This window comes from Mauremys mutica, chromosome 9, assembly GCF_020497125.1.
Source record: "Mauremys mutica isolate MM-2020 ecotype Southern chromosome 9, ASM2049712v1, whole genome shotgun sequence".
Taxonomy (NCBI): domain Eukaryota; kingdom Metazoa; phylum Chordata; order Testudines; family Geoemydidae; genus Mauremys; species Mauremys mutica.
Window position 1 is genome coordinate 57,072,149 of NC_059080.1, and position 12,082 is coordinate 57,084,230.

General features: G+C 44.9%; 1 protein-coding gene across 3 annotated transcripts in view; it reads left to right on the forward strand.

Annotated features, from left to right (window-relative positions):
- INPP5D (inositol polyphosphate-5-phosphatase D) overlaps positions 1-7,427 on the forward strand; it is a 105,977-nt gene extending 98,550 nt beyond the window's left edge. For 2 of the 3 annotated variants that reach the window (XM_045031088.1, XM_045031087.1), the window contains 7 exons: positions 65-152; positions 952-1,101; positions 2,461-2,554; positions 2,914-3,021; positions 3,610-3,882; positions 4,901-5,477; positions 6,351-7,427. In XM_045031088.1, coding sequence (XP_044887023.1) covers positions 65-152; positions 952-1,101; positions 2,461-2,554; positions 2,914-3,021; positions 3,610-3,882; positions 4,901-5,477; positions 6,351-6,353 — 1,293 coding nt within the window. In that variant the 3' untranslated portion in view covers positions 6,354-7,427. The remainder of the gene's footprint in view (positions 1-64; positions 153-951; positions 1,102-2,460; positions 2,555-2,913; positions 3,022-3,609; positions 3,883-4,900; positions 5,478-6,350) is intronic. The other variant, XM_045031086.1, reaches the window with a different exon arrangement.
- Positions 7,428-12,082: the final 4,655 nt, after the last annotated feature.

Sequence of the window (12,082 nt, forward strand, 5' to 3'; positions counted from 1 at the left end):
GAGAACTTTATTTCTGTGTGCTTTCCTCTCCACTGTATTTACCTCTGTGGGCTTGTCCTTGCAGCTGACTCCGATTATTTCAGACCCAGAGTACCTGCTGGATCAGCATATCCTGATCAGCATTAAGTCTTCAGACAGTGATGAATCGTATGGTAAGTGCCTAGCTCTAATGCAGGGTATGAGTCAAGTTCTCCTTAGATTGTTCCAAATCACTGGAAGAGTGGGAGAGAACGGCAGTAATTATTACAGCCTGAAGGTGTAACGGTGCTCTGTATTCTGATGTAGAGCTTAATACGTATGACATGCAGACCGTGTGCACCATTCTGTGCTAATATGGATTAAAAGACTCAGCACTATAAACATCATCTGTGCAAACTGGATCAGCCTGAAAATGAAGGGATTTAAAGGAAATGTGCTCTGCTGGGATTAGAGCTGAGCTCATTCTCTATCATATTCGGTTTATCCAGGATTTGTAAATACTGCTTCACTTGCATACTCCATATCTGATGGATAAGAGACCACTTTTTCCAGGGCCCGAGAGAAATTCACTATCAATGCTCAGCCAAATTCACTATCATACTCTGCTCAGCCAAAGGACTGCAGTCCTGACTTGGAGAGGGCCACTCTGTTGGCATCCACTTAGTTCAGACAAGGGTCACAAACTGTTCTGAACAATAATGGAAGCTCAGAGAGCCAAAGTCATTAATGGTGTCTGAAGTATCCTGTACAAATCCATATTGAGTACCTGAAAAAGGGAAGTGAATGCTCCTTACCCCCCTGAGTTTGCAGATATCACACAATCCATATTGTAATTTAAAGCAAAAGATTCTCTTTCCAGTCACATTTGAAGGTCCCTTTATTCAGTATGTACAGAGATAATAGATGACTGAAGTGACAGAGAGAGACGATGCTAGTAATTTCTCATCTCCAGACTTCCTCCCTATCTTCTAGGTGAGGGCTGTATTGCCCTGAGAATAGAAGCTACAGAATCGCTAGTCCCCTTCCATACTGTGCTAACACACCATGGTGAGAGAACAGGGGTCTTCCAAGGTGAAATCAAGTTACAGACATCGCAAGGAAAGCAGAGAGAGAAACTGTATGGTAAGAGCCTGGCCCTTGGAGGGCTCACTCCAGATTACTGCGATCTTATCCACAAGGGCCTGATCTGATTCCTGTCAAAGAACTGGAGCTTATTTTAGCAGCATTTTTTAGTTTGTAACAGCCATTAGCTTTCGATGGTGGCCCTGGGGATCCAAAGATGATCATTCTCTTCCTGGGGACCGTACTTGAGCAATTCCAGAAAAACACAGCCGTCACATTCAGGTCCTCCTCTTCCTTCTGCATGTGAATTAACAGACTGAGGGAGCCCTCTACCTGTCTCTCACTAATGTAGACTTTGTTGAATTATATTACTGCTTTTCCACTTGTGATGGCTGTATAACAGGGAGACAGATTTGCCTCTGGTCCAGACACCTGTCAGCACATGGAAAAGGGCACTAAGGACTCTCAAACTGCAGTTGCTCAACTAAAGGAAAATGAGCCTCCTTTTCTAGCTTGCTGGATATTGTTCTCTTAATCCTACGGCAGCATGCTTCAGAACACACAAGTTACCATGTATTGTCGTTAGTAATAAAAACTGCACTTTGAATGTCTGTAGTGCAGCTCAGCTGGACACCTGCTATGCCCAGAGTGTGGCTACTGCAGCCTCTAAAGAGGATAGAAAAATATTAAATTCCATTCCTAGGATTGAATTACCATTGCTCTCTGCTCAGGAGAAACTAACACGCAGGCTCATGCTTTGAAACCGTAATAACAAAGTAGATATCAGCAGCCACAAAGGCTCAACTATTTATATTGTGTGACAATAGTAGTATGTTCAAGCCAGCCATTGGAGAAAAGAGATGCTGCTAAACATTCATCATCCTCAAACGCTTGCTGCTGTAGGATTTTACATTTTGAAAGCCCTTTACAAACATTGTTTAATTCTCCCAGCACCCCTCCGAGGTAGTACACATTTATGTAGATGTTTCATTTTACACATCAGGAGTCCTACTAAATTCACTGGAATTATCACTATGAGTAAAATTATGCAGATACATAAGTGTGTCTAGGATCAAGGCCTTTGGTTGCAAGTGTTTTGGGGCAGGCACTTTTGTCTTCTACTTGTCAGTAAAGTACGATGTGCCTTGATGGCATTACAGTAATAATAGCTGCACTATTTAAAATCTAAGAAGATGTATGTCCTGGCTATCCGATCCTGATTGGATAAGACAGCACGGCTTTCTTTTGGAAGACCTCCTTTCTTCCTTGTCCTGTCTATGCACTGATATTCTGATAGGCTAAGACATCTAGCTAGATACAGGCATTAATGCAGCATAGCTCAGAGTCCTGAGATTTGAAGTCGTAAGATGAGACTGTGACCCACTCAAGTGCTCTTTCATGCCTCTTCTTTGCCTCCAGATTTTGTGAAGATTGAACGGGATGAGACTGCTGGGCAGAAACCAAAGGGCATCAGCAGCCTGGATCCCATCAAAGAGTGGGAGCAATCTATCAGGTAAAGAGCCAACAGATCATTCAGACCCCCAGAAGTGGTCAGCCTGCAGTTCAGAGCTGAGTGTAGGAGTGACTCTCACTGGAGGTTGTGAGTGTATTACAAAACAGATCTGTTAGGAGCTGGACAGCTGCTCCTGTGGCCGCCTTACAACTACCAGTCTTCTCGGTTTTGCTGGTAACAGCTACAGACTCAAGATCTCCCTCCTTGTCTTTCCAAGTAAAGGAATGGGATGATGGTAGGCTTCTGTGCACAGGAGAGTGGAACCAGGAATAAACTGTCTGACAAGGCAGTACATGACAATGGATTCGTTAGGCTGTGGTCCTGTCCCTGTCCTAAAAACGGCCCTTTCCCTCCAACAGAAAATCAAAATCTACTCACTTGATGGCTAAAGAAGCAGCAGCTGTTGCTCGCTTTCGGGGAAATGCTTCCTCTCCTCCAGATGCACAGGGCAAGGATGACATGTTACGGTAACCTCGCTACTTTAACTCTGCCAGCTTGGGTGTGGGAGCTGAACTCAGACTGCCAGCCTTTCCCAGTGAGGCACCGGATGCTTCAGATTGACTCCAAGGAAGGAGGTCTTACTGCTTCAGTTTATACATTTCACAGGACCCATTTTCTGTCTAGGCAGTTGGCTGCCTTCCCTTCCCAGTCCATAGAGATAGGCCAGATTTCTGTGCTCTGAATGCAGTAGCACGCGCTAGCCTGCACACTGCTATGCAGCATTATGATCTGCTCATTGAACTACAGGGCCCAGAAGCCTTTGGAAGGGCTTCTGGGCCCTATAAGCAGCTACAGAGCAGTGCATGAACTACTTCACACCACAGGAGCCTATTGAGGGGTGACCCTGACCTGGCAGCCCCCTCTGCAAAGGTCCTGAGGAGGGAGCAGCCAACAAGCCTCCCACATTATCTTTTTCTCCTAAAAAAAAAAAAAAAAAAAAAAAGGGTCCCAGTCAGTGGGCATTAGGCTCTTTCCTTAGTAGCTGTCTGTTCATGAGAGCTGTTGGCAGGGAACAGCGTAGAGAAAGTGTGAGTATGATCATTCCCTTTTTTCAGCAGCTCCACCCCCACGGACATCAGCAATCCCAACTATATGGGGGTGGTCTCTTTCTCTCAGCAATTCTCTGCACCTGGCCAGCTTAAGCAGAGCCCTTCATCAGACCAGCCATCTGCCTTCTGGACCTATGACCAGCAGCCTAAAGAGAACGTCCCTGTGATGGGACACCGGGAGTCTACCTCCACGCCTTCCTCCCAGTCCCCCCTGTCTCCAAAACCATCCATTCAGCCTACGACATACCGAAGTTCTGGCCCCAGGAGTCAAGAGCATGTGTGAGTCTTTGCCCTGGCACTGGTGCTCTGCTCGTCTCCCCCATTCCCCACCCCAACACAGTCACAGTTTTGTTATCTGTGTGGTGGGCTGGAGGTGCAATGAGTTACTCCATTGGCCCTTGACCTCTAGAGACAGACCTCTGCAGAGAATGCCACTTCACACTGTCCAAGGAAGGCATCCGGAGCGAGGAACGGAGGTTATTCACAAGCTCCCTTGAACATGTGCCATTCATCCCCCATTCCACTCTGTCCAACAAGAGCAGAGTTGCCCTTTGAGTGCTCAAGCTGTCGTGTGATCACCTGGTGAAAGCCTCACCAGCGCAGCACCCACAGAACCTCACTCATCCCTTTCTACAGCAACTCTCAGTCAGGTGTGAGGTTTCTGTTAGTTTTAATTCAAGGGGTTGCAGGCTCCACTGAACACAAAGTAACCCTCTTACCCCTGCAATACACAGTTATTAGATACTGTGCAGCTAGGTGCTTCGAGGGATGCTTTATTCCTTCCCCTGAACCACCTGGCACTGGTAGCAGTAGGAGATTGGTTGTAATGGCCTAACAGTGACATTGGTGTAGTAGGAGTTCTTATGCTAACATTCTAGAGACCTCCATTCCAATCCCCTCCATCATAAGTGAAGAGATCTATTAATTCAATCAGATTTGTGCTCTTCTCAAAACCATCAGAGCACTTGGCACAATTGGGCTCTGTTGCTAATCTCTGTTTAAAAAGAAACCAAGTTTTGTCAGGACTGAGCTCTGGGGAGAGTTTGCCCAGCACCATGCCTACCCATCCTCAGCTCTCCTATCAATAAAGCTTATACAAAGCAAAAAACCTGCACCATTCTCTTCTGTCCCCACTGGTTTGACTGGTATTCTGTTATCTCCCTGCACCTCCTTTCCCCCTCTGCACAGTCAGCGTCATTCTCTCATGGTCACTTTTCTATTCACTCTCCCTTCTTTAAGTCACTCAGTGACCACTCCTAATTACACCTGTCATTTTCATATTGCTTGTTGGTTGTAGGCCAGCTGACATGGGAAAAAGTGTGGCAGAGTCTTTGCTTCCAGAGGAAATTCAGCAGAAGCCTGAGATGTTTGACAACCCACTGTACGGCGCCATGAGCTCTAAGGGGAAGCTGGCATCCAAGAAGGAACAGGACTACACCCCAGTCTTGCGAAAGGAGCACCAACTTATTCCGAATCATGGCGCCCTTCTCACTAAGCCGCAAGATGCCGACAGCAGCAAGTCTTCCAACAAGCAGCCATCCCCTCCTTTCCTGATCCCCACGCCCAGATTCCGGTCCTACACCTGCTCCAGCCAATCTGAGGAAAAAACTATAAGTGAAAAGGCTCAGGGCAAGCAGAAGCCAACTGCCTCCTTAGAAAACCCAGCACCACTGAAAAAACCAGTCAAACCCTCAAGGTCTGAAGTAGGTCCAAGCAGTCAGGGACAGTTCAGCAAACCACCTCTTCCTACAAAGAGCCGGGCAGTTCTAGACATGCAGACTACCAAGGGCCGAGACTACCGGGAGAATTCAGACCTCCCTCATCAGGGAAAGCATCGAACCGAAGAGGGGACAGCGGGTAGGACAACCACACCGGTATGTTGCTTGTGGGAGTTGGAGGGATGGAGGAGAAAGTGTATTAGTTTCACATGATGCTGTAATTACTTTCACACTGTTTGAATCAGGTATGCTGGGCACAAGGGCGGCTCTAGGTATTTTGCCGCCCCAAGCACGGCAGGCAGGCTGCCTTCGGCGGCTTGCCTGCGGGAAGTCCCTGGTCCCGTGGATTCGGCGGCACGCCTGCTGGAGGTCCACCGAAGCCGCTGGACCAGCGGATCCCCCGCAGGCATGCCGCCGAAGGCAACCTGCCTGCCGCCCTCGCGGCGACCGGCAGAGCGCCCCCCGTGGCTTGCCGCCCCAGGCACATGCTTGGCATGCTGGTGCCTGGAGCTGCCCCTGGCTGGGCAAAAACTTCAGTTGCTTTAGTGCTCACCTAACTCAAATTGCTTTACTCTAGAAGATCAAAACTTGGCCTGCGTATGGTTCAAGGGTAAGTTTGCTTTGCCAGGTTAATAAAAAAGGGGTCAAGGTACTGATCAGTTGAAAATACTTACCAATCTAGGCAGTGCTGTTGTCCAGAAATACACATCAAGCTGCCACTTGAAATAATAAATAAAGCTCCATCTAAGAGCATTTATTTAATTGGACCAGCCTTTGAGTTTTGCCCTTTATTAAAATAAAAAGGGGACTTAGTGAAGTTTTTGTGTTAACAAGAGGGACTGGAAAGGCAAGTGGACAGATCACAGGAAGTGGGGAAGAGGATGAAGTGAGGGCGAGAAACATGGGTATGGGACAAGAAGGGGAACACAAGACATGAGCTATGTCTGCTCATGTCTCTGGTAAGTTATCCAGTATATAGAAGCAGCAGTAGATAAGCTGAGGGACTGGTGTCTTTTCTTGTCTCCACAGTGACTGCAACATGGCAGATGGCATCCTGGAAGGAACCCTAAAAGGAAGAAACAAGATTACCACTTTGTTCACATTACTATCCTCTGGTCTGGTGTTGAAAGGACTGGGGCGTTCTATTTTTGAGAGTGTCTCTCTCTCTTTATCATTATAAAAGTCTTCTAGCTGAGAAATTTAGCACAAGTTGTTCAGATGAAGAAGAGACAGGACAACAATGACAAATGCAAGAGGACAAGGTTCCCAGTTAGCCTTCTGCAGTGTCACTTTGGTACTTAATCTAGGAGGCAAGGCGTTAAATACCTTAGTACTCTTTTGGAGAAGAGGAAGGACATAAGGACAAAGACATGGGGTGGGTGGATGGAAAGAGCCCCCTGCACAAACAAACTAAAATCTTTTTCTCGAGTTCCAAAATCCCAATCCTGAGTGACAGTTACTTCAAAGGAAGCATCTTGACAGCGGTACAGCTCCCAGAGCAGGTCACCCCAATGGAGCAAGGAGTCAGGGGAGGCTGGGAAAGAGTTTGAACAATGGATGTTTAAGAGTGTCACATCATATAGGGTTTCAGCCTTGTCTCTTGTAGGAACCCCAAGGTGTGTACAGGCATCCACCGGATACAGGCATCCATGGAGAGTATGAGGATTTGTTCCCTGGCACTGCAGCTCTTGTTTTTAGCAACTAGTGCTGTTCTTCCTTCACAAAAACATCCTGGGGAAGAGTGAAAGGGCAGAACTACACGCAGGAATGGGAGTGGTAGATTGGGCCCAAGTATGGTCTAGAAATGTAGACCTGAGGGGAAATCAGTCATTCCAGCCATTTTATTTTTGTTTTTATGGGAATCACTCTACTTTGAAGGACATTTGGCTGGCTGGTTTAGTAGCATCCTATTAGATTCATGCTGACCTTATTGTATTTTTGATCATTGCCTGAGAACTAATCATGTTAACATATTTGTAATTTCTATATCCATGTTAAGTACTAGTGCAGTGGTTTACAGTGACACTGGGCCTATTTGTGACTTGATCCTTGCTACTGTTCCCTGTTCATTACTAAAAAAATAAAAATTAGACTCATTTCTAACCATCCCTTATTACCTGTCTTGTTTACTTCATATTAGTTCAGTGCTGTACAACTCACTAAATGAAAATAGTCCCTGCCCAGAGTCACTTATTTTGAGACACCAGAAAGGATCAAATGCACCAGGAAGGCCAGAAAGGAATAACTTGGAAGATTTGATATTGTTGATTTGTTATCCTCTCCTCCACAAAGCATCTGCATTAGGATGATTTCCCCCAGTAGCAATGCAGCTGTACTTGTGTACATAGGACTCAGGTTTGTATCCACCTTTTTGCAGAACAGGTTTTATGACTGTGGTAAAAATGCTTGAACCCAATCTACATTCATGCTTAATTGGTGGTAATGGCACTTGCTGAAAGATAGGTCTGGATTTTCCTGGAGCAGCCCAGGCCTAGCAGATTTGGGCAGGTGGATGGGGGAGAGCAGTCCATGCATACAAAATTCTTCCCAGGACTGATTTCTCTCCAGAGGATATGTTTTCTGTGAAGCACCTGCTCCCCTACACTCACTAATTTTTTTAACCCTCCTCTTTTATTTAACAGTGTCTTCCCGGTAGAAACCTAAAACTTTGTTGGAAGATTCAATGGACAAGGCATTTTTTTTCTTTAGAGAGCGTTTCACTTCTCCATTTCAGACTCTGGGGAATTCATACAGCTCCTGGCACTGTCTTGGAAATACCCTGCTTGAAGTGGTGATTTTATAGTCTAATATGAAGAGTGAAAATAATTTTCCTATTGAAAACCAAGGTGCATTAGTGTATGTGGGGGGATGGGGACTTCTGCTAGATGTTCTACGAAAAGCTTTTACCCACTGATAATGAGCAGTGAGCCAACAGACAAAGCTTTGTACACAGTATCAGTGTTTTCCCAGTGAGACGCCACACTGGAGCCTAAAAAAGTCACTTCACATATTAAAGAAAATGAAATACTGAGATAGAGCAAAACTAGCCTCTCCATGTGGAGATACCCTTACAAGCAGCACAGCATCTGGCTACTTTCAATGCTGGAATTTGGTACCAATGAAAAAGTTTGCATATGCTGCCTCTATAGATGAAAGTGGGTGGGACCAACTCAGTACCTGAATCTGGAATGGCAGGTCAAACCTCCAATGAGGCATATAACTAAAGACAGGGTGAGGCTGTGCACCAAGCCTGAGGGAGAAAACTCTCCCCGCTAATCACTGGTTCCTAGAGTTAGATAAGGGACATCAGCAAGGTTCTGTAGGGAGTCCCATCTACTTTTTCTCCTTGGCTGGAATGATGGCAGCTGCAGTATAGTTCTGTGTGGGCAAGGGAGTGTTAAAGCCAGGGGAAATGGATCTTCAGAGCTCTGCAGGAGAGATGGTAGAAATATGGGAAAGGTAGACTACCTGTGAGGAGCAGCTCCTGGCAGGAAGAGGAGACATTCTACTTTTATCTTTGTGACAAGGTCATCTGCTCTTAGGATACAGCCTCAATAAACTAACTGGGACTCTTTCCAAGTACTCATCCTATATCTAAAAAGGAAATAGATATGAATTTCACACACCCTAGTACTGTGGTGGTTCTTTTCATGACTTCTCTTCCCATCTTGCCTAGAGCCCTGAAGATGTCCTTCATTGCTTCCATCCCGCTATCTTTCTGAACTAAATAGGACTCCAGAAATTGGTCCACAAAAGCTGCTCATTTTAAAGAGGGGTCACTATTGACCAAGCTGAGTTACTCTCTCCCACCAAAAATGCTGCTTTTGCAATACTCTGCTGTTATCCCAGTTATTTTCCCATTAAATTGTTATAAATTTTGTGAGAGAAGGGAGAAAGTTGTTGAAAAAACAACTGATTTCCCTCAAATATATTCCCCTAACTACACAGTTCTCTTATTTTTCTAGTCCTCAAAATTAGCTACATTCCCTTATTGTGCTAATTTCCATGGAGCTCCAGCTGTCAGAAATGCTTCAAGTTTTCAGCTACAGTATGTGATATTATGGAATACCATAATTTGTTAAAAGCCTGGTTCTTGGCCAAGACTAAAGTCTCCAAAACAAGCTTACCTGACCTCCCCAGTATAGAATGAGAGTTGGCAGGTGCAAGAGCTATTGCCAATATTACAGTAAGGCAGTATTGTTCCCTTCATGTAAGATCAATGTTGTATAAAAATGTCTAGAAGAAAGAGTTGAGTTTAGGAAGAAAAAAGCAAGTAGACAATGTCCACATACTAACCTTTCTGGTTAGAACCCAGATGACCTGATGCTAAGCACTGGTCTTGTCTCTGCCACTTGATTCACTAATGACCTAATGCAAGTCAGTTAACCTTTGGGCTTCAGTTTATCTTTACAATGCAAGGTTAATACCTAGCTTTCTAAAACGCTTTGAGATGTTTGCACAAAAGGTGCATTTTCTGGGGGCTCAGATATTTGTGTGTGGAAAGATGTAGAATTGCAGGGACATCTAACTAGCCAAGCTGACCAAGGACTATCTGCAAATCTCTTCATGTTGGACAAAGGACTTGAGGCTACCATGCGTGGTGATGCAAGTCTTAGTTGATTATTGTGGCTAGGATGTGTATGCAGGATGGACAGACAAAGTGCATGATGCCAAAAAAATTTTTTTTAATTCTTTGCCCTTCTATCTGCTCCTGAGAAGTCCACATTACCACTCCTCAATATTAATATTCAAAGGGTCTTCATCCCTACTGTGAGTCTCAAAGAATCTGCACAGCCACTGCTTCTCTAGGTCATGAAACCAAACTACAGAATCAGCAGGTGCAGCGTGGTGGACTGTGCATTTGGATGTCTTATATCGCAAGGTAAAGGGGGCCTCCCAGCCTGCAGTAACACTGCCATCTACAATGTGGTCTACTACCTGCCAGTTGTGTTCTGTATAACATTTGTTACAGCCAGGGTCAGATACTTAATAAACTGTACAAGGGAGGACACAGGCTTTGCTGCATACTATGCACAGCTGAATGAGCAGTGAAATGCAGCTGGGACAGTATCACATTATGCCAGCTGTTCACATCTGCAACCCCAATGGCAGTGTGATCACCTATGCATTCCTGCTAGCAATTTTGGATGTGGACATGTTACATGAGTGCTAGGGTTCCAAACAGGTGCTGAGCATGCCACATTTCTCCAGTGTAGAGAAAGTGTGAGCTGCAGAGGCACAAGATGTTATTTTCTATATATGTAAGCAATTACCAGCTTATTATTCATACCAGTTGTTCGGTATATGAAAAAATCTCATTATCCATTTCCTCTGTTGCCTATGTTACGTTTTTTTCATATACGGCTGTTAACAGAACCATTTTAGAACAGGTTCTGTTAAGGATATTGAACTGATTGGTAGCATTACATGATGTGAAGTCAAAACTTTCCCACTGTACAGAGGCATTTTGGTATAGTCCAACCCCGGATGGTAGAAGAAGTGTTTAGGTCCAACTGTAATTAACCATATTTTTCCACCATGTACATCATGCTGAAACAGAAAACAAAATGAATCCTGAGTACAAAATTGCCATGAACCTTTGCTCTCAGTTTATTGCCATTATCTTGTTTTATTAATTTTATTTACAGCTCATCTTTGCGCCAGCTCCCATGGGCAGCAAAACAAAAGCTGTGAGTTACACTCAATGCAGGAGTTGGTTCACCCACGCAGAATTATCTGCTGATTTAGAATGTGATGTGCATGAATTTGTTCTTAATTACCGCTGTGCTTATTTCCTTCTCAGTTTAGCTTAATTTGATTTCAGCTACTAAAGATGAACAAAAGCTAGTTTTGCCCAAAGAAACTCAATTGCTGCAATCAAAAGAACACGCTATAGGCAATGGCTCAAGCTGGATTCTAATGTTGTGCTGACTGATGCTGTACCAAAAGGTGTATTTAGAGAACTGTAGTCAAGGCTCCATTCTCAATAACCCCTTACTGCAGAAGACACCACCAGAGCCGTGTAAATGTGCTTGCCAAGCCTAGATTTCAAGAATATCAAGATTTTATTCAAGTTATGGAATTTTGCTAAATGCGTAGGTGATGATTATTATGGCTGTAGTGGTACCTGGAGACCCTAGCCAAGCTCTGGGCTCTACTTTGCTAGACACTGCACATATACAGAGTAAAAGTTTATCTCCTGCAGCATAAGATGGCAACCTGTTGTTACCGACCTATTCAAAGTCATGTGAGATGGTAGCCATTTTGGGAATGAGTGCTGTGCTTCAGGAGCAGGGAGGAAATGCGGGGAAAGAGAGACAAGATGTGGCCAGGAAAGAAAAGGGGAGAAGAAACTTAGGGAGGAGAGTCTAAAATTATGTCTACTCTACACGTGGTGGGAGTGAGTCCAGCTTGTGTAGACATACTCAATGAGAGCTGGTGCAAAAATAAATAGGAGTATATCTGTGGTGGCATGGGAAGTGGAGGCACAGTTTAGCCCTGCCAAATACAAACCCACCTGAATGTACATATGTGCCACCACTGGCACTACCTGTGCTACTGCAGTTGCACTATTTATACTTGCACTTCTTGAATTAGCGTGAGTGTGTGTACATGAGCTGGGATTCACACCCCTAGCTAGCAGTGTAGAGGCAGCCTAAGTGACGTGAGAGGCAGTCCGGCAGAATGGAGACGAGTCAGAGGGGTCCCCAATAGAGGCAGCAAAAGGATGAACAAGAAATGGAGGCTCAACTGAAATGGGA